Source organism: Mobula hypostoma, chromosome 29 (genome assembly GCF_963921235.1).
Source record: "Mobula hypostoma chromosome 29, sMobHyp1.1, whole genome shotgun sequence".
NCBI classification, from domain to species: Eukaryota; Metazoa; Chordata; class Chondrichthyes; order Myliobatiformes; family Myliobatidae; genus Mobula; species Mobula hypostoma.
Genome location: NC_086125.1, coordinates 7,316,192 through 7,339,131, shown reverse-complemented (window position 1 = coordinate 7,339,131; position 22,940 = coordinate 7,316,192). Strand labels below are relative to the sequence as shown.

Sequence of the window (22,940 nt, the reverse complement as noted above, 5' to 3'; positions counted from 1 at the left end):
AGGTTCACCTGCATCTCCTCCAACCTTATCCACCACTTTCGGTGCTCCTGTGTCTCCTCCTCTACCTCAATGAGACCCAGTGCAGACTGGGTGACTGTTTTGCAGAGCATCTTATGCTCAGTCCAGAATGGCCATTCTTAGCTTCTGGTTGTTAGCTGTTTCAGTTCCCTACTCAATTCCCACACAGACCTGTCCATCCTCAGCCATTTCAAGTGCTAGGATTAGGCCCAATGCAAACTGGAGGAAAATCATATCACATTCTGCCTGGGTAGTCTACTGCTACTGCCCCTTGGCACGAATATTGAGTTTCCTGATTTTAGATGTCTCCCTTCCAGTAGGTTGTTCGACTTTCTCCAACCAGTCCTCTCTTTCACCTCTTCCCAATGGCTCCCATTAACATCTCCTCATTGGAGTCCTTTGTGTTCCTGCTTGTCTCCCTCCAGCAGCTGTCTCCCATCTTTATACTCCTCATCCCACACCTTGCCCTGACTGTGTTTTCCTTTTTCCTCTCCTTTTCTTTGCCTCCATCTATCATCGAGCTGCCACTGTCTCCCAGCTCCCCTCCCCTACACAAGCTACCTGTCACTGTACACCCCCTCCCCAGTCCACCATTCACTTCAGTCTCCTTTCACACCACTCCCATTCTTCTCCTTATATTGGCCATCTCCCCTCTCATCTCTAAGTCTTGATGCAAGGTTTCAACCTGAAACATCAACATTTCCTTTCCTCCCACAGATGCTGCTTGTCCTGCTGAGTTCCTCCAGCAGGTTGTTTGTTACTCAGACTACTGGACATCCTTTGGTGTTGTAGACATGGCGGCCATCTATTATCCACCTACCCTACTCTACCAACTCAATCCTTCACCCCTCCTCAATCCATCAATCACCTCTGCCCCCCATCTTACCACTCCCTTCTCTTCATACCAGCTAACTCCCCTCTCCACTTTTAGTTCTAATGCAGGGTTTTGACAATGTGGCTCCTCCCCCCCCCCAATACAAATACTTCTCAATCTGTTACACTTTTCTAACAAATTGTTTATTGATCGTTTGGGTATTGAAGTTACTAAACCATGGGCACTTAACAGTCCCGCCCAATCTTTCTCAAGCCACCCCCTCCACAAAAAATATTCAGTAACCAATCGCACTGTCGTAGCTTAATCAGCTGACCTTTCCAGCGAGGATTTTATTATTCACCTCTTTGGTTAAAGGTGTCCATCTTTTCAGAGAACCTTTATGAAGTGCCAGATTAGAACAATTCCTGACAACAAAGCATAGGGTTTTATTAGTCTTCATGAAATCCTCTGGTGAATTGCTCACTAGATTGGAATTACTCTGCAGTACCAAAGAGATATTTGATGACTAAACTATAGAATTCTGTTTTTGTTTGGTAGGGAATGGGAAAGTACCACAGTTCAGCAGTTCACTTTCGTCCTGACAGATATAGATGGATTTCAGCGGTTTGGTTTTTGTCGGCTGACTGGGAGTTCGAAGACCTGCATCTGCATCCTCAGGTAGGATGGGGTGATGGGCCCAGAGCTTTGACAATTTCTCCAAGCTGTGTTTCCTCCCAAAACACTTACGAAAAGTAACAAAACAGAATTGTTTTAGTCCTTCTCTCCAATTACCTGTCTCCTCACTCCAGCTGGTAAAGAATCCACATTGCCAACCCCCCTTCCTCAAACACCAAGTTCCACTCCATTTCCAAAACTGAAATCCTACAACCTGTCATGCTCCTGAGACTGTCCACGAAGAACCACAGAGTCAGAAATGAAAGTGTTCAGGGCTGACTGTGTAAAATTCAGTTCTACTTGCAGCTCCACAGGTAATGAAGAATCTCTAGGACTGAGAGAAAATCTAGGCAATGGTCGCCAGGTGGCAAGTAACAGACTATGCACGTGTCAGACAAGTATCCTTTTCAAATAATCAAACTACATTCAGCAGCCTTACTGCCCCAATATCGTGGGTCACCGTTGACCTACAGTTTAACAGAACCAATCACACAGATACTATAATACCCTGCAGTGAATGAGTTACTCCTGCCTTCTCAAAGCTTTTGTACCATTTACTTGTCACATATTATTAAGTGTGACGGTTTACCTTGTATTTGATCAAATAAGAAGAACTCCAACAACTATCAAGAAGTGCAGATCCATCTAAGCCAAGCAACTTGTTTGTTTCAGACCCAGTCCTCTACCCCAACTATTTTCTCCTCTGCCACTAACACACCAAGGTTACAACGTGCACCAAGAACAAGATGCTCTCTGTTAATCTTCCCGAATGTCTTTGTCAGCACCTCCAAAATCCACCATCTCTACAGGCTAGAAGGCAATGGCAGTAGCTACTTGTGAACACCTGGTTGTCTTCCAAGACACCAACTGGAGATATATCAAAATTTCTTTATTGTCACTTGGTTCTAGTATTGAAATTTTATGCTCAGTTTCCACTTCATTAGGTACACCTGCACACCTGCTCCTTAATGCAAATATCTAATCAGCATTCAATGCATAAAAGCATGCAGACAAGGTCAGGAGGTTCAGTTGATGCTTAGAGCAAACATCAGAATGGGGAAGAAGTATGACCTAAGTGACTTTGACCGTGGAATGATTGCTGGTGCCAGACAGGGTGGTTTGAGTATCTCAGAAACTTCTGATCTCCTGGGATTATCACACACAATATTTTCTAGAGTTTACGGAGAATGATGCAACAAACTGAATATGCCTTGACTCTTTTTTTTATATTTTGTTTTGTTTTTTGGGTTTTGTTTTTTATATTATGTGTTTTTCCATTGTATTTTTTGTTGCCGCTTGCATGATCTGTTTCTTTTGCACGCGGAGGGCATTGACATTTACTCTTCGAACAGGTTCCCTGGCTGCCTGTGGGGAAGACAAATCTCAGGGTTGTATATTGCATCCATACTTTGATAATAAATGTACCTTCAATCTTTATGAAAAAACTTTCCCCTCAGATCCCCTTTAAAACGCCTTCCTGTCACATCAAGTATATGACTCCTAGCATGTAGAGGTAGTGGGTTTTGGAGTTGCTGACTAAGACATTCCAGCATATTATATAGAGCATCGCGTACTTGGTGGACATTGTAACCTTCGTGTGTTAGTGGCAGAGGAAGAAATAGTTGGGGTGCTGAACAAATAATCTGTTTGCCATAAATGGTTCTGTACTTCTTGATAGCTGTTGGAGTCTTCTCATCTGATCTTGTACAAGGTGTACCATCACACTTACTAATATGTAACTAGTAAGTGGCACAAAGGCCTCGAGGGGACAGAGATGAGTAATTCACTGCAGGTTATGTGTGGCTACTCATAAACACGAGAGATCCTGCAGATGCTTGATAGCTTAAGCAATGCACACTTAATGCTGGAGGAGCTCAGCAAATCAGGTAGCATCTATGGAGAGGAATACACATTGCCTTTCCCCTCACCTGCCAGCTTGTACACTTTCCCCTTCCCCACCACCCTAATCTGGCTTCTCTCCCCTTCCTTTCCAGTCCTTGGTCCAAAACCTAAGCTGTTTATTCCCCTCCATAGGTGCTGCCTGATTTGCGGAGTTCCTTCAGCATTTAGTACGTGTGTGGCTAGTTACTTACCTCCACATTAATTATTCTCAACACCAGTGCCCAGCAAGGTTGCAGCACCCTTCTCTACTCCCAGCACACTCATGACTGTGTGGCCATATTCTGCTTAACTTCATTTACAAGTTTGCAGATGATACCACCATACTGGGCTGTATCTCAAATAACGAGATGGAGGAAGGAGAAGAAAGTGCAGGAAGAAGATGGAGAGCTTAATAACATGGTGTCATGCTGTACACTTTCCCTCAATATAGCTGGTTGTTGACGTCAGGAAGGGGAGCAGGGCACATACTCCTGTCTACATCAACCGTGCTGGGGGTCAGAGGGTTGACAACTTCAAGTTCCCAGGAGTAAGCATCACCAGTAGCCTGTCCTGGTCCGACCACGTAGACTCCACAGCCACAAAAGCTCACCAATGCCTCTGTTTCCTCAGAAGGCTAAAGAAATTTGACATGTGCCCATCAATCCTTACCAACTTTTGTCTATGCACCATAGGAAGAATCCTATCTGGATGCATAACGGTGTGGTATGGCAACTGCTCTGCCCCCGACAGCAAGAAACAACAGAGCGTGGCGGACACAGTTCAGCACATTATGGAAACCAGCCTCCCCTCCTCAGGCAGCACACACAAAATGCTGGTGAATGCAGCAGGCCAGGCGGCATCTATAGGAAGAGGTACAGTCAGGACTCACAAAGGGTCTCGGCCCGAAACGTCGACTGTACCTCTTCCTATAGATGCTGCCTGGCTTGCTGCGTTCACCAGCATTTTGGGTGTGTTGCTTGAATTTCCAGCATCTGCAGATTTCCTCGTGTTTGCGTTTTTAAACTCTCCTCCTCAGACTGGCTCTGTAAAGCAGTCAGCATAATCATAGATGCTACTCGCTCTGGACATTGTCTTTTTCCAGTGTCCCATCAGGCAGAAGATACAAAAGCCTAAAGGCATGTACCACCAGTTTCAATACAGCTTCTACCCCTTGTTATAAACCATTGAATGGTTCCCTAGTACGGTAAGATTGATTCTTAACATCACAATCTACCTCAGTTATGATCTTGCACCTTCTTCTCTGTCTGCACTGCACTTTCTATTAGCCGTTACACGTTGTTCAACTTTGTTATTTTTATCTTGTACTACTTCAACTCACTGTAACGATTTGATCTGTATGAACAGTATGCAAACAAGCCTTTCATTGTACCTCAGTACATGTGACAATAATAAACCAATTCCATTTCCTCTTACTTTGACACCCCTATCATGAAAAAGAGGTTCTAATTATCTATCCTGTATCGGCCTCTCATAATTTGACGTACTATATCCATCAAGTACCTCTCATGTGACCTTGCTCCAGGGAAATCAAACCCAGCCTATGCATTCTCCCTTTATAATTAAAGTCTTCCATTCCAGGCAACATCCTGGTAAATTTCCTCTGCATCTTCTCCAGTGCAATTACATCACAAATTTCTATAGGGGTACCGTGGAGATCATTCTAACTTGCTGTGCACCATCTGGTATGGGGTGGGAGGGTGGTGGGCTACTGCACAGGGTCGAAGTAAGCTGCAGCCAGTTGTAAGATTAGTCAGCTCCATCATGGGCACTAGCCTCCATAATATTTAAGACATCTTCGAGGAGCGATGCCTCAAAAAGGCAGCATCCATCATTAAGGACCTTCACCACCCAGGACATACCTGTTCTCATTGCTGCCGTCAGGAAGGAGGTACAGGAGTCTGAAGGCACACACTCAATGATTCAGGAACAGCTTCTTCCCCTTTGCCATCCAATTTCTGAATGGACATTGAACCCATAAACGTTACCTCACTGCTTTTTTAAATTTCTATTTTTGCACTACTAATTTAATTCAACTACCTAATAAATAATATACACTTACTGTAATTCAGCTTTTTCTCTGTCATTATGTATTGCACTGTAACGCTGCCACAAAGACAACAACTATCACAATATATGCCAGTGATATTAAACCTGATTCTGATTCCTGTTGCATGGTGACTGAAATTGTATTCAACACTCCAAGCCTAACCAGTGTTTTGTTGAGTTATAACACCATGTCCCAACTCACAGACTACCAATCAGAAAAGAATCCCTCCACAAATGCCCTCTGCTTCTTCTCAGATGTGACCCAATTAGCCAGTTTGCCTCAGATCTCATGTTTAAACTTCCTGGACCAACCTAACATGGGACTTTAGTAAAGCTTTTCACAAAATCCATGTTTACTGCCCTGTAAACCCTGAAATAACACAACCCACATTAAATTTTGTGATTACTCAGGCACAATCAGGAGCCAGTAATTGTCCAGAAGTACCAATGTTTGTACATGTAGGATACAGTATTCATAAAGGGGAGCTTCTGGGACCTCCCCATTTAGCAGATTAGTAATCACTGAGTGGTTTTGCCCAGCTAAGAAAGGAAACATGATTACAAAGAAAGTTAGCTTTCCAGTGGAGATGAACTGTGTGTGTGTGTGTGTGTGTGTGTGGTCACATGGCAGAGTGGAAGTTGATATTTCTATTGCCAACCACATTCAGAGGAACTGAAATGTTTCCTGAAATATTTCAAAATCTAAAGTTGCCTGGAATGGTGAGTGACAACTTGAGAACAGAAAACAACACGGACGCTCTGCACATAGTGTGTGCAATGAAGTGCTCTAAAGTATAGCGATTGTTTTTAGTTTAAGCAAGGAAGTGTTGCTTTATAGCAGCAATCAAACACCAATGAGATGAATTTGTTTGCCGTGTCACTGATAATGTCAAGATTCTGTCAAAGACAGCAGATAAACTGGCTGCTCCCTTTAAGATATTGCTAAGGGATCTTTAATGTATCTGAAGCAAGAAGACAGGATTTTAACTTCCACACCTTGCCCAAAAGATTGCCACACATACACTCAGTGGCCATTTTATTAGCTACCTCCTGTACCTAATGAAGTAGCCACTGACTGTATATCTGTATATCCATGACCTTCTGCTGCAGTAGCCCGTCCACTTCAAGGTTTGAGGTGTTGTGTGTTCAGGGATGCTCTTCTGCACACCACTGTTGTAACACGTGGTTATTTGAGTTACTGTTGCCTTCCTGTCAGCTTGAACCAGTCTGGCCATTCTCCTCTGACCTCTGTCATCAACAAGGCATTTTCACCCACAGAGCTGCTGCTCACTGACTGTATTCTGCTTTTTATACTATTCTCTGTAAACCCTAGAGACTGTTGTTGTGTGTGAAACTCACAGGAGGTCAGCAATTTCTGAGATGCTTAAACCACCCCATCTGGCATCAACATCATACCACACTCAAAATCACTTAGATTGCAATTCTTTCCCATTCTGATGTTTGTTCTGAACAACAGCTAAACCTCTTGACCATGACTGCATGCTCTTATGCATTGAGTTGCTGCCAAGTTATTGGTTGATTAGATATTTACATTGATGAACAGGTGTATCTAACAGAGGAGAGGCAGGGAAGATCTTCTCTTCAGAGAAAGAAGAAGGAAACAGCAGCATGTGAGACTTCTTTGCAGCCCTGTGCCCTCCAGAGGAGAGACTAGGGAGGGAGATTCCTCCCCTGATCACTGCCATTCATTTCCAAGGATCTCATTTCAGAAGATCTGGATTCAAGTTAATCATTCTGTTGTGGTTCAGATTATATTCCAAGGCTGAAGAAAGAATTGGCTCAACTAAGCAAACATTTGCCTCACGCATCTAGAGGGCCCTAAATTAATCTGCACTGTGGATACTGTTAGCTCCAGTAATGCCAAAGTTAGGACCATGGGGAACTTAAAGCAGTATAGTACAGGCCCTTTAGCCCATGATGTTGTGCCAACCCTTTAACTCTGAAGTCAATATAATCCTTCCCTCCTACATAGCCATCCATTTTTCCTTCAACCATGTGCCTACCTAAGGATCTCTTAAATATCCCTTATATATCTTCTCTACCACTGTCCCAGAAGGGCAATCCACACACCCACCCCTCTCTGTGTAAAAAAAAAACAACTATCTCTGACATCCCACTTACATTTTCCTCCAATCACCTCAAAATCATGCCACTTCATATTGCCCTGTAAAAAAGAAGCCTTTGGCTGTCCACTCTTATCGCCTTGAACACCTCTATCAAGACACCTCTCATCCTCCTTTGCTCCAAAGAGAAAAGCCCTAGCTCACTCAACCTATCCTCTAAGATACAGTATGCCCTCTAATCCATGGAGCAAACCTGGTAAACCTCCTCTGCACCCTTTCTAAAGCTTCCACGTCCTTCCTATAATGAAGCGACAGGAGCTGAACACAATACTCCCAAATGTGGTCTAACCCAAGCTTCATAGAGCAACAATACACATGGCAACTTTGAAGGATCAATGGACATGGATCTCTCAGCTCCTCCATACGGTTAAGAATCCTGCCATTAACACTGTATTCAGCTTCAAGTTTGACCTTCCAAAGTGTATCACTTAACACTTTTCCAAATTGAAGTCCATCTGCCACCTATCAGCCCAGCTCTGTATTCATATCAATGATCCTTTGTAACTTGCGACAACCTTCTACACTATCCACAACACCAGCAACCTTCATGTCACCTGAAAACTTGCTAACCTTCCACCTACTCATTCAAGTCATTTATAAAAATCACAAGGTGCAGGGATCCCTGTGAAACGTCACTGATCACCAGCCTCCAGGCAGAATGCATTCCATCTACTAACTCCCTCTGCCCTCTGTGGACCAGGCAATTCTAAATCTACTCAGCCAAGTTTCCTTGGATCCCATGCCCCCTGACTTTCAGAATGAGCCTTGTCAAACTCCTTACTAAAATCCAAATACACCACATCCACAGCTCAGACTTCATCAATTTATTTTGTCACTTCCTCAAAGAATTCATTCAGGCACATCCTCTTTCTTAACGTTAACATGTTCCATTATATCAGCCTGTTTTGTACTGTCCTCACGTTCATCAACGTCCCTCTCATTGGTGAATGCTGAAGTAAGATTTTCATTAAGGACCTTCCCTATCTCTTCCAACTGCAAGCATATTTATCCCCCAATGTGCTACCCTCACTCTAGTCATCTCTCTGTTGTTCAAGTGCATGCAGAATGCCTTTAAGTGCATTGATCCTACTTTCCAAGGCCTTCTCAAGTCCCTTCTCGCTCTCCTAAGTCCATTCTTAAGCTTCTTCCTGGCTATCTTGTAACATTCTAGAGTCCTGTCTGATCTTTTCTTCCTAAACCTCAAGTAAGCTTCTTTCTTCCTCTTAACTAGATGGTCCACAACTCTTGTCATCCATGATTCCTTCACCCTACCTTCCTTTCCTTGCCTCAATGGGAAAACCTATCCGGAACGCCATGTAAATGCTCCTTAAACAACCTCCACATTTTTAATCTGCATTTCCCTGAGTACATCTGTTTCTAGGTACAAAGCTTTTAGGACTCTCATTCATAATTTGTCTCCCTGAGGAGTCACATATGCAGTTGTTGGCTGGGGGTTGTATGGCAGTATGACTGAATAGCCTTCTCTTACCCATCCTCCTGAAGGGTGGGAATGAATCTAAAGCAGTAGAGGACATCCAGGTGCATGCAGCAAGGAGTAAACAAGAGGACAAGCGTTTGACAGAGAAGGCAATGAAAGAGAAATAATTAGAAAAACTATGATAGAAGGAATTTTGGAATATGAAGACATTCATTTGTTTGTTATGTGCCATGTCGTATGATATGGGCGATCATGGTCTTTCCATGACCACAAATGTTCTTGGCAAATTTTTTCTACAGAAGTGATTTGTGATTGCCTTCTTCTGGGCGGTGTCTTTGCAAGCCATTATTAATACTCTTCACAGATTGTCTACTTGACGTCAGTGGCCTCATAACTAGGACTTGTGATGTGCACCAGCTGCTCATACGACCATCCACCACTGTCTCCCGTCACTTCACGTGACCCTGATCAGGGGTTCTAAGCAGGTGCTACAGCTTGCCCAAGGCTGGCCTGCAGACTGCCAGCGGGAGGGAGCGCCCTACACCTCCTTTGGTAGAGACATATCTCCACCCGGCCACCCAGTGAAGACATAGAAAAGGATAAAAGCACTAAAAATCTCTCTATGACTCCATAACCCAGGGTGGGAAATAAAATGTATCAATTTCTTAAGTTAAAGTTGATAATTGGGCTGTGACTTCTCGGTTTCATTTCTCCATTATACCAGAGCTATGCATTTCTTTTAATCAATTGTTTCCATTTGTCTTCTAGTTTCCTGCCCTGGTTTGAAGTTTTCTACAAACTCTTAAACAATATAGCTGACTTCTTGGCAAAAGGACAGGTACAGTAAATATTACAATATTATCCTCACTGTATAAAATGAGTAAACCTTACCTTGTAATATGCATCTGCTGTAGATATGGATAGATTTTAGATTTCAGAGAATTAGTTTGATCTTACAGATCTTCAAACTTTCCAACAGACAAAATTTACTGCCTCTACACTGCCCCATCAAACACTGCAGGGCAGGAACGAAGTGGCTTATATGCAGAATAAACTCCCTCTACAATACGTGTCATGTATGTTATCCTGACAGGAACAGCATAAGTTAGAGAATAAGCTTTCTCTTTAACACAATAACTCTGCAGATGCTGGAAATACAGAGCAACACACACAAAATGCTAGAGGAACTCAGCAGGTCAGGCAGCATCGATAATTCATCTCCATAGATGTTGCCTGACCTGCTGAGTTCCTCCAGCATTTTGTGTCTGTGTGTATGTGTGAACTTTCTCTTTCCTGTCCCATAATACACAGCAAGTCCTGATACAGCACAAATGACACAAGGAGTTGAAGCCTCCTCTACACTGTCCCAGCACAGACCTTCTGGGTGGGGACGGCACTGGTTGATTTGACTGAAAGCACCTGGCCCTAACCAGTGTGAAGTAGCTACATGGCAGAGTGTGGAAACTATGGAGCAGAGAGGAGATGTTTTGTTCTCCATCTACATTAGACTGTCATCATCAACATCATTATGTGCCGTGTTGGTCATAGGATGTGGGTGATTATGGTCTCAAATTTTACTACAGAAATGGTTTGCCTTTGCCTTTGTCTGGGCAGTTTCTTTACAAGACGGGTGACCCCAGCCATTATCAATACTCTTCAGAGATTGTCTGCCTGGTGTCAGTGGTCACATAAGCAGGACTTGTGATGTGCACCAGCAGCTTATACGACCATCCACCACCTGCTCCCATGGTTTCGCGTGATTCTGATCTGGACGGTGGGGCGGGGGAGGGGGGTCTAAACAGGTGCTATACCTTGCCCTAGCGGAGGGAGGGAAGGAGCACCTTACACCTCCTTTGGTAGAGACGTATCTCCACCCCACCACCCGAACTTTAGATTGTAAGAGGTGGGAAAGAGCTTTTGCAAGCCTTATTAAGTACACCTTGTGCATCCTGTAGGGTTGGTTACTGTGTTAAGGAAGGTCAATGGGAATGAAAGAGAGAATATAATATCCTGGGAGTGGGTTGCTGAAATCTAAAGGGAAGCCATTTTTTTTATATCTTGTGCACATGTAAACTCCCTTCCCATCCTATTTTTCTGGCCCATCTCAGCTAAGGCTGCCTAGATAATGAAGGTTCTTATCCCTCCAGAAGGAAGCCAATTAGCTGTGAACTGTTCACTGACATAAATCAAGAGATAACCTTGATATTGCAGCTGTTCTCATACATCGTGCCCTCAGTTTCCACTTCCTTTGCACCCTTTCTCTCTCAAGCATTCATTCATTCATTACCTTTAATGAAGAATGAGTGTGGCTCTTAGATCCTTGTAGTCACCTCTATATATACGTCATTGTGACACCTCTTCTTGTGGACCCCCCCCCCAGCTGCACCTGTATACTTTAATGACTCCAAGAATGGAGCCATGGGTTCTTCACAACTTAATATGAATGACACGTTAAAGTGCTGATATTTGCCACTAGCGGTGTCTGTCTGAAGAGCAAGGGGACTTGGAGTGAGGCACTGCGATAACTTGGAGTCCATCACTGAGGTGGTGGACATCCTGGTGTCCCATTCTGAGTCTCCTGTCATTGATGGAAAGGGCTATTGAAGGTCAGCCCAAGAGTGTTGAGGGACTTCATCAGCATTGGCCAAACTGACCCATGTCCTCCAATAGTTTTCAGGGGGAAGTCCCAAATGATGGACGAACTGGCTGTGAAGTTCCTCAGAGAGGCTTGGGACCCTGGTTGAAAACCATGCACCATTTCTGAGGGAGAACCTGGCAGTTGATTGATGCTCTGCTCACAACACAGGACTGACATTTTTTTTCTTGCTGAAGATGGGTGATAAAAACACTGGCCCCTTGATCTCCCATCTCTGCATGGATTACAGGATGGTCCTTACCCATGCTATGTGTACTTACCTAGCATGATGCTGACCCACATCCTCCTATATGATTCTGGGCTGGTTCATCCAGGATAATATCCATTTAGTCCATCATTCCTACAGGACTGCCTGATTGTTGCCTTACTTTTCCTTGACCTGGTGAAGGTGATATGGATTATGAATACCCTTTTGGACTACAATTCAGATTCAGGCAGCCTTGTGACTAGAGTTCATTATCTGCATAGTGCCACAGTGTGTCTGTTTAGAGTTAAGAAGTCTTTGGTGGTGCTCCTTCAGTTTGGAAGAGGAATGCCTCAGGGATGCCCCACATTTGGTCAGTTCTATCTGTATGGAGACATTCCTTCATCAGCTTCAGAGATGACTATAAATGGCCTGGCCTTGGATGTCATTCTCTCAGCTTGCGCTAATGGCTTGTGCACAGTGGTCACATATGTCGGAGGATGCATAAATGATCAATAGCTCTTCTGCCATGGTTGGAAGGGTTATTTCAAAGAAACATTTTAGATTTCCGGTAGGGCTCCCTATTGAGTGAGGGAGAACTCTCTCATGGAGTACCAGGTCAGCCGTTACCGTCTGTTTTGATGCAACATCCTCTCACAACATACGAAGACTACTGTGAACTATCAGGTCAGTGGAAAAGGTCTTTGGCTGCAGTCTACCCCCTCTGCAGGACTTGTATGTGTCCAGGACAAAGCAGTAGGCAGGAAAAATCATTGCAGATACTACCCACCCAGCAAACTGCCTTTTTTTCCTTCTGGAAAGTGCTGTAGGGCTATTAAAACAAAAACTTAATGCCTTCTTAAAAGTTCCTTCCCCCAGACAGTTAATCTAGAAACATAGAAAACCTACAGCACAGTACAGGCCCCTCAACCCACAAAGCTGTGCCGAACATGTCCTTACCTTAGAAATTACCTAGGGTTACCCATAGCCCTCTATTTCTCTAAGCTCCATGTACCTATCCAGGAGTCTCTTAAAAGACCCTATCATATCCGCCTTCACCACCGTCGCCGGCAGCCCATTCCACGCACTCACCACTCTCTGCATAAGAAACTTACCCCTGACATCTCCTCTGTACCTACTTCCAAGCACCTTAAAACTGTGCCCTGTCGTGCTAGCCATTTCAGCCCTGAGAAAAAGCCTCTGACTATCCACACAATCAGTGCCTCTCATCATCTTATACACCTCTAATCTGTTCAACCATTCTAGTTAACCCCACCCTTCCCCAACTTATTACCCCCATCATTGCACTGTACTGTAAACACTTTAAACCACTTTTTAAAATGCTGTTTACATTGTAAATACATGCTGGTATTTATAGATACAGTATATACAATTTTATCCCATATCTGTACCTGAAGCTCTAACTTTACTTTGTATAATTCTTTATTCTTTATAGTTATTAAATGTTGTTTTTTTCTTGTATGTCATACCCCGACCAACACACCACGGTAAGTTCCTAATAGTGTAAATGTAAGCGGTGAATAAAGTTGATCTTTGATCTGTGACACATCCACGGGGACTCTATTTGAGTTACGCCAAGACATAACCAGGAAACTAACAAACTGGAGTTGTAAGTCACCATTTGGATAGGATTTTGGACGGAACTGCTTCAACAGAGACTATTTGGTGTTTAACCAACCTGTAACTACGATTTTGTGGTGCTGGTCGTCATTTTGGTCCTGTCCACCAAGTTGATAAAGATTCTGAGACCTAGGGAAATCACAAATGAGGGTGACCAGTTGCTGGGGTGCCAGTATACCTGGGCTACCGCACTCTGCCTTCACAGCCTTCTCCCTTCTAATATGTTGCTGACATGCTTTTCCTACTGGGACCCGGCCGTCAAGAAAAAACTAGCAAATATTAGACGTGCTTCTCTCAGTGAACTTCAGGAGACTTTTATTGGGTTCTAGAACATAGTCACCTTAGCTGGAACACTGTCCCCAGAGGGGAGTTCCATTTGGTCTATTTTCACCAGAAAGTGAAGGAGGAAGTTGAACAACACCAACTAGGAGTCACATCTTTAGTATTGACATGGCTCAAGAACATCAAGTGATTCTGTTCTGACAGACCCTGGCCCCAGAATGCTTCTTGGGACCCATTGGCACATTCCTTGGGAATTGCCTTCATGCTGTTCCGTATTCTGAGGAAGAGTTCCCTTTAGATGCTGCTCCTCCACGCTCCCAACAATTTTTGCCTTTTGTCACAGTGCATTTGGCCACCTAGTGGTGAAGGGAAATTATTGCAGTGTTAAGGTTGGAACAGAGATAGTTTCATCCAATAGTGGAGTAAATGACAGGCCAAATGGCCGACTCCACCTTCTAACTTGCAGGTTGTTGTGTAAAAGATGTCTCTTTGTGACAGCCTGCTTTACAATGGTGACAGGGTAAATGAAATTACATAAAACAATAGACACTGGAGAGGGTTCAAAAGAGGTTCACAAAAATGATTCCAGGATTGAACGGCTTGTCATATGAAGAGTGTTTAAAGGCTTTGGGTCTGTATTCATTATAATTCAAAAGAATGAGAGGTAACCTCATTGAAACCTATCGAATGTTAAAAGGCCTTGGTAGAGTTGGTGCAGAGAAGATGTTTCCTTTGGTGGGAGAGTCCAGAGCCAGAGGACACAGCTTCAGGATAGATGAATGTCCTTATAGAATGGAGATGAGGAGGAATTTCTTTAGCAGCAGAGTGGAATTCAACGCCACAGGTGGCTGTGGAAAGTCATCGGGCAAAATTTGATAGATTCTTAATTAGTCAGGACATAAAAGGGTATGGGGAGGAGGTAGAGAGGGAAAATAGATCAGACTCAATGGGCCAAATGGTCTAATTCTGTCCCTTTATCTTGTGGTCTTATAGATTACAAGGTAGGTTTAAGGGCTTCCAGACTTCAGTTTACATGGCCTGAATGAGTTGGCATTTCAAATAACTATAGAATGTAAGAAGTGACAGCCCCTATGTGAATATTTGAATACCCACTCTTCAGATTCTGGCCATATGTACCAGACATTAGGCCACTTAGTATGACAGAGGGACCTTCCTGTCAGTTTGCTGTCTATTCACAGCTCCAGACAGTTGGAGACAAGGACTGTCAGTCCCCGTTGTTTGCCCACCCATCCTTCAAGGTTATGCCTATATGATCCCGGGGTTGGGATTGTGTAAGTGTCTGACTGGTGTGTACAGTACGGGTTAACTACAGGGTACAGCTCGCTCTACTTTGTCCCAGTAAACGTGTTTGTAGATTTTTAACTCTAGGAATGTTTCCACATGATTATTTCCATTTTTAAATTCTCTGGCCTCTGGTAATGTTTTAGCTCCACAGCCCTGCTCAGCTTGAAGTATCATGTGTGCATTTTTGTTCCTGCAGTACAGTGAAATGAAAGAGCTCCTAAGCCTTCTGCACGCTCAGCCACCACCCCAGTCAGACTCTCCACTCAATCTCGAATTTGTAAGTAAATAGAATAAAGCCGTATTTATTCCACTTCTTTCACTGCCTGGGGTATCCAAATTGTATCCAGTAACCAACCCATAGTTTGTTTCTGCTCCCAGTCTGAACCCAGGAAGCAGACAGACTACAAAAGGCACATTGAACAGCTGAGATCAACTGGCCCACTATAGATGGTTTCAGTAATTCCAGGATAGTAAGAATGGCTAAAGTAAGCCAACAGTCTTTACCGGAAATCCTGCTATCCCCGTTTTACTGCAATCACATACACAAGATTTCCTTAGAAGAAAATCTTGCACTTCTATACTCCCTTTCAAGAGCTCAGGGAATAAAGTGTCTTAGGAATGTAACCACTGTTCTAAGAAACCTGGCATCAATCTGTGCACAGGGAGCAGTATTAGAATAATAAGCAAATAAATTGTTGGTGACGTTGATTAAGACACACACACGAACCCAGTTACTTTGGCGGGTACGTTGGCATGCAGAAATGATTGCATTAGTCTGGCCATTGCAGCTGTGGAATTTAACTTTGAACATTTTTTCTTAAATATGGAATTAATGTTCATATCAATGCCGGTAACAAAGGCTGTTGTGTAAATCTCTCTGGTCCTTCAATATCTTTCTTTTGAGGGAGGGAATCTGCCACCCTTACAGTATGTAGATGAAAGTAAATTGCCTCCTTAGTTCAGGGGTAAGTAAGGGTGGAAAAACAAATTGTCATTAATGATCATTTAAACAGAAAGATTTGGAGCCACCGAATGGTTTTCAACTGAGGGAGCACAGGATAACTTGCTTTAGCAGTGCAGAACACCTGGTTATGTGTGCTAAACATAAAGAGATTTTGTAGATGCTGGAAATCCAAAGCAACACAGACAAAATGTTGGAGAAATTCAGCAGGTCAGTCAGGGTCTATGAGGAGGAATAAACAGTCGACGTTTCAGGACAAAATTACGCCATCAGGACTGGAAATGAATCTTTTTTATTCTGGCTTCTTCCCTCTTCCTTTCCAGTACTGATGAATGAGTCAACTTGCAAAGTCAACTGCTTATTCCCTCTATAGATGCTGCCTGGCTCTCTGAATTCCTCCAGCACTTACTGTGTGTGTTGCTAAGGATTGTGTGCTCAAAGCCTTTTGTTTAGGCCTTGGATCCTCAACTGACCGATTCAGCCAAAAGTACTCACTGCTGAATCATTCCTGAGAACAAGAAAATTGAGGCATTTCATAGTGCAAAAAATGCTAAAATATAAGGTTGTAATGTGATATTTCAGAATGAACAATAATCACACAATACTGTCTCACAAGGCCCAACAGCTGGGAGTTACGACGGAACGATTTCTGAAAGACATGAAGAGGGATGCTGGTAGTGGTATGGCACCGGTGAGTCGGGCAAAATCCCGATGACCAGCACCACTGTACTGGCAATGACAAGATTAACCCAATAACTAAACAGCATCTAACCCCACGCCTGCATGTTGATCAAATTAACTAGCAACATATGCCACATGTGGTATAGAAAACTTGCCTGCTGTGAACTAACCTGTACTCTAACTGCAGTGTGAGTAGGCTGTTACATTTCCTTTTCTGAGCAAGGGTTAATCCCTAGTAAGTGCTGCTTATGGGTCATTTACTCTACAATTGGGCTTTTATAGTCCCATGGGTAGAATCTTACTGACTGTAGTAGTCTCCTTAGGGGGTGAAGGCCCTTCTTCAACAGACAGATGAGATGCTCGGTCCAAGGGGTCCATTTCGCACAGAGTACAGTAGCTCATATTGGGGACTAAAGGTTGGATCAATATGAACAAGAGATTCTGCAGATGCTGGAATGGAGCAGCACACACAAAATGACAGAGGAACCCAGCAGGTCAGGCAGCATCAATAAACACTCAACATTTCAGGCCAAGACTCTTCATCAGGACTGGAAAAGAGGGGGGTGGGGAGACACTAGAATAAAAAGGTTGGGAGGGGTTGGGTGGTGGGGAAGGAGGAGGACAAGCTGGAAGGTGATAGATGAAGCCGGGTACAGGGAAAGGAAAGGCTGGAGACGAGAGTGGACCATGGGAGAAAGGGGAGAAGGAGGGAGAGATGATAGGCAGGTGAGGAGGAGAGATAGGCCAGAATGGGAAATAGAAGAAGAGGGAAGGGGGTGGGGGAAATAAGAAAAAAAAGTACTGGAAGAAGGAAAACAACAGGAATTCTGCAGATGCTGGAAATTCAAGCAACACACATCAAAGTTGCTGGTGAATGCAGCAGGCCAGGCAGCATCTCTAGGAAGAGGTACAGTCAACGTTTCAGGCCGAGACCCTTCGTCAGGAAGGAGGAATTGATGTTCATGGATTGAAATCCATATCAACACTGTACCCACCCCCACCCCTCCCTCCATCCTGATCACATTAGAAGGGGAAATTGAGCTATGTTTGTCAGAAGTGGAGCTCACAAAAAGAAAATTAAACAAACCATGATAGGTGCAGATGACCGTTTGTCCAGGACAATAGGCCCACTCTGCAGTGAAGTCATCAACTGTATGTTAAATTGTTCAACACCCCTCCTCCACCTCCAAGGAAAGTAAGAGGTGGAGGAGGAGGCACACAGGTAACATAGACGAAAGGAACAAAAGAAGATAAGAGAGAGGAAATGAGAGGGTGGGGTAAGAACAGAAGACAATGAAAGAGATCTTATGCATCAACACTTTTATTACAATGACAACTTTACCATTTCAGTCTTGCTTTTGTCATTTTCCATTAACCGCTTGACGTCAATCTTGTCATTGTTGGAGGATATGCCTTCCAATGTTGATCAATTCTCAATCTAATCACTGACATAAATAATGACTCTGCAGACAGTAACCTTTACAATTATGTGACCTTCGTCTCCTCTTGGTTCTCCCCCAGCTTTCTTATTTCATTGCCCCTGACAGCAACAGCTTGCCTACAATCCCGGAGAGTGTAAGTATCACAGGATGTGAGGGGGTGCTGACGGGAGGTGGGGGGGGGGGCTGCAGTGATGGTTCCAGACGGGTGGGCAATGGGTTATTCCCTGTGGGCAGTCTGGCCAATGGCAAAATTTAGTTTAGCAAGGAAGTGTCAGGAGCCCACCCATTTTCTGATTTTAGTCTTTCTTTCTTTCCACCCCAATAATGATATTGGAGTGCTGATTTCACCTACCACGTAGATTCCTGTCTTACACTTTGTAAGTGTAAAAGATATTTGACCACAATGGAATTATCTTCATGTGCACGCTCACTCACTTTTCAGACTCAAACATGAACTCAGATGTATACTTGCACCTACAGTGTTGTATGTCTCACTATCATCACACACCTTACCATGCTCTCACTCTATCACACTCACGCTTGTACAGTTATCAGCCAGAGTTTCGACCACTTGAAATAATAAACCAGTCAATCCGTGTTAGTTTCTGATTAATGTGACATTAACCCAAAACTAACCCATTCCAGCCCCTACTCCCCTGCTAGAATGCACATTTGAAGGACATTTAAAAATCAGACTGGTAACGAACTCAGCCAGGGAAAAGTGTTTAAAAGAAGAGGAGAGAATGGGGACAAACAGAATGCAATCAAACATACACAGTACACCCAAGTCATTGCGTGCATTTAAGACAGAGATAGATAGGTTCTTGATTAGCCAGGGTATCAAAGGTAATGGGGAGAAGGCAGGGGAGTGGGGATGACTGTAAGAATTGGATCAGCCCATGATTGAATGGTGGAGCAGACTCGATGGGCCAAATGGCCTACTTCTGCTCCTATGTGTTATGGTCTTACGGTCTTAAAATGCTGGAGGAACTTAGCACGTCATACAGCATCTGTGGAAATGAATAAATAGTTGACATTTTGGGCCGGAAAGGAAGAGGGAAGGCACTAAAATAAAAATGTGGGTGGGGGAGGAGGGGAGGACTAGCTAGAGGGTGATAGGTGAAGCCAGTGGATGGGAAAGGTAAAGTGCTAAAGAAGAAGGAATCTGATAGGAGAGGACAGTAGACTGCAGGGGAATCGGAAGAAGGAGGGGATCCAGGCAGAAGTAATAGGCAGCTGAAAAGAGGTAAGAAGCCACAGTGGGGAATAGAGGAAGAGCAAAGGGGAAGGGATCTTTTTTTGCTGGAAGGAGAAATCGATATTCATGTTCTCAGGTTGGAGACTGCCGAGATAGAATATAAGGCGCTGCTGCTCCACCCTGAGGGTGGGGATGGGGATTAAGATGTTTGGCAACTGGGAAATTCCACGCTTGGCAGATGGAGAGGAGGTGCTTAACAAAGTGACCCCCAAATTTAAGTTAGGTCTCACCAATGTAAAGAAGGCCAGTCGGGAGCACCAGATACAATAGATGACCCCAGCAAATTTGCAGGTGAAGTGTTGCCTCACCTGGAAGGACTGTTTGGGGCCCTGAATGGAGGTAAGGGAGGAGATAAATAGGCAGTTGTAGCATTTCTTGCACTTACAGGGATACGTACATAATCTTTATACCATGGAGCAGACCTCTGAGAATATGCTAGAGGGGGTTGGTGAGATTGTTGGTACTGCAGGATTTCCTACAACTGGTTATGTTTAGCAGAACTATGAACATGCCCTAATATGAATAAATATATTATGACAAATAGTGCAGAACAAACTTTGTTTTAATCTGAGAGTATTTGCAAATATGGGGTTGCAATAAATGCCCAAATCAGAACATGAATATTGACTCTGTAGCCCAGTCATCCAGTTGTCCTGCAGCCCTACGGTCCCTCCATGAGCAGTTTTGGGCTCCTTATCTAAGGAAGGATGTGCTGACACTGGAGAGGGTACAAAGGAGATTCACAAAAATGATTCCGGGATTGAAAGGCTTGTCATATGAAGAGCGTTTGATAGCTCTGGGCCTGTTTATGCTGTATATCGATGATTTAGACGATGGAATAGATGGCTTTGTTGCAGGATTTGCAGATGATACAAAGACTGGTGGAGGTGCAGGTTATGTTGAGGTAACAGGTGGGCTGCAGAAGGACTTAGACAGGTTAGGAGAATGGGCAAGAAAGTGGCAAATGAAATGCAATGTTGGAAAATGCATGGCTCAAAACTGCTCACAATACTTCAGGTTCTCCAGTAAATATCGGCATGTACAATACGTGTTTCTGCTTGTTGCCCTTTTTTTTAGCTAAATCTGCTTTGCATTACAGAGGAACCTGACAGAATATGTGGTTGCTGTTGACGTAAACAACATGTTGCACCTGTTCGCCAGTATGCTGCATGAGAGACGCATTATCATCACTTGCAGCAAGCTGAGCACGGTATGTGCCTGGCACGACTGGGTGGGAGCAATCCTTCTAACCTTCTCTTGTTTGTCGGTGGTTCTGCTCTAGTCTATCTGTTCAGATAACAGTCTGTTCGGGATCCAATTTAGCCTTCAAATTATTCACGAATCTTAACTTGTTGAAGCTGTGAAATCATTTCATTTTCACTCCCGGCCGTTTCTGGCATTTCCCAGCCTGATTGCTTGAAACAGCAGCAAGCAAAACAGTTCCAAATTGTCTTACTGCTTCTTTCTCGCCAAAAATCACTGCTTTTTGAACACAAACACACACAACTAATGCTACTCAAAAACTGATGGTTCTACGTACAGCGAAGGGTCTAACGGCTGCATAAGTGCACGCAACTGACGCTAATTAGAAACTGTCCGGTAACAGTTTCCTGCCCAATTAAGTGGCATAGTGTCCCAAATAAATGAAGGGAATACAATTTGACATTTTCTCATTTATTTTTTGTTCTTTAAGAGTTGTCCCAAGAAAGCGGCTGCCCCAATTAACCAGAATCCACTGTAATTAGCCTATGGGTGATGCGAGGCAGCTGTAAGGAAAAAAACTTGGCGAAAGACACAAGGGAGAAGGTTGGGGAGAGGGAACCTTTCTCTATCCCTTTGCCTTCAGGAAGCTCTTGCTGCATATTTACCACTTGCTGCAATGTCTTCACCCCACAACCCACTCCCCAGCTAGTATAACAGCTAGTTGAGTGGTGTTATAGTACCACCCCGGCCCCCACCCATTCCCCAGGTCCTAGTTTCTGGAGCTTCTCCATGTCATGCTCCCATTCTGCCTTCTTCTACTGCCCCTGTTATTCAGAGGGAATTACCCTGGATTTTTCCATTTGTGGTTGCACTCCAGCTGACTTGTTGAACTTTTTCCTTCCTCATCCACAGTTAACCGCCTGTGTGCACGGTTCATCTGCAATGCTCTATCCCATGTACTGGCAACATATATACATCCCGGTGCTCCCGCCACACCTCCTTGACTACTGTTGGTAAGATTTCCTTTTCCTCCCTCATTGTTGGTTATAATGGTAGAAGTTGTGGACAGCAGGGTTCCATCCAGTGTCATCTGTTCCTAGGTGCAGCACCTCAGAATGGGTGCACACCCACAAACTTCATCCAAGTTGGCACACTATTTTTCAGTTCTGTAAACCATCTAGAAATTTGTTGATGATACAACCATTGTTGGCAGAATCTCAGATGGTGATGAGAGGATGTACATGAGTGAGATATACGGATATATGAGTGATGTTATAGCAACAACCATGCATCAAACATCAGTAAGACCAAAGAGCTGATTGTGGACTTCAGAAAGGGTAAGACAAGGGAACTCAATTTTCATAGAGAGATCAGAAGTGGAAAGAGTGAGCAATTTCAAATTCCTGAGTGTCAATACCTCTGAGGATCTAACCTGGTCACAACATATTGATGCAGCTATAAAGAAGGCAAGACAGCGGCTATATTTCATTAGGAGTTTGAGAAGGTTTAGTTTGTTACCTCAAACACTTGAACAATTTTACAGATGTAAAGTGCAGAGCATTCTGACTGGCGGCATCACCATCTGGTATGGAGGGGGGTCTGCTGCACAGGATCGAAGTAAGTTGCAGAAACTTGTAAAATTAGTCTGCTCCGTCATGGGTACTAACCTCCATGGAATCCAGGACATCTTCAAGGAGCAGTGTTTCAGGAAGGCAGCATCCATTATTAAGTACTCCCACCAACCAGAAGGGGCCCTCTTCTCATTGTTACCATCAGGAATGAGTCACAGGAGTCTGAAGGCACATACTCGACAATTCAAGAACAGCTTCTTTCCCTCTGCCATCCGATTTTCTAACTGGACACTAAACCCATGACCACTACCTTATTACTTTTTTTTTAATTTCTGTTTTTGCACTACTTACTTATAACTTAACTATTTAATATAAAACAATATATATGTAATGTAATTCAGGTTTTTTTCTGTATTTGTTATGTATTGCATTGTACTGCTGCTGCAAAGTTAACGGCTCCTTCCCGAGACCGCATTTTGGCAAGTCGGATCATTTGGCTGTACTCCTACTACCTGAATACAGAGAGACCCTGAAGAGCAAGGCCCCAGAGATCAAGACAACCAAGAGATGGTCGCGGGAGGCAGAGGAACGGTTACAGGATTGCCTTGACTCAGTGGATTGGACTGTGTTCAAGAACTCATCTGAATGCCTGAATGACTACACCAGGGCGGTTACAGACTTTATTAAAACAGCAGTGGGTGAGTGTATCCCCCAGAAAA

General features: G+C 43.8%; 1 protein-coding gene across 4 annotated transcripts in view; it reads left to right on the top strand.

Annotated features, from left to right (window-relative positions):
• LOC134339502 (DENN domain-containing protein 1B-like) overlaps window positions 1–22,940 on the top strand; it is a 108,745-nt gene that overhangs the window by 47,181 nt on the left and 38,624 nt on the right. For 2 of the 4 annotated variants that reach the window (XM_063036079.1, XM_063036082.1), the window contains exons 5-11: window positions 1,391–1,510; window positions 9,806–9,875; window positions 15,302–15,382; window positions 16,683–16,757; window positions 18,269–18,322; window positions 20,547–20,657; window positions 21,563–21,663. In XM_063036079.1, the coding sequence (XP_062892149.1) occupies window positions 1,391–1,510; window positions 9,806–9,875; window positions 15,302–15,382; window positions 16,683–16,757; window positions 18,269–18,322; window positions 20,547–20,657; window positions 21,563–21,663 (612 nt within the window). The remainder of the gene's footprint in view (window positions 1–1,390; window positions 1,511–9,805; window positions 9,876–15,301; window positions 15,383–16,682; window positions 16,758–18,268; window positions 18,323–20,546; window positions 20,658–21,562; window positions 21,664–22,940) is intronic. The other 2 variants (XM_063036081.1, XM_063036080.1) reach the window with 2 other exon arrangements.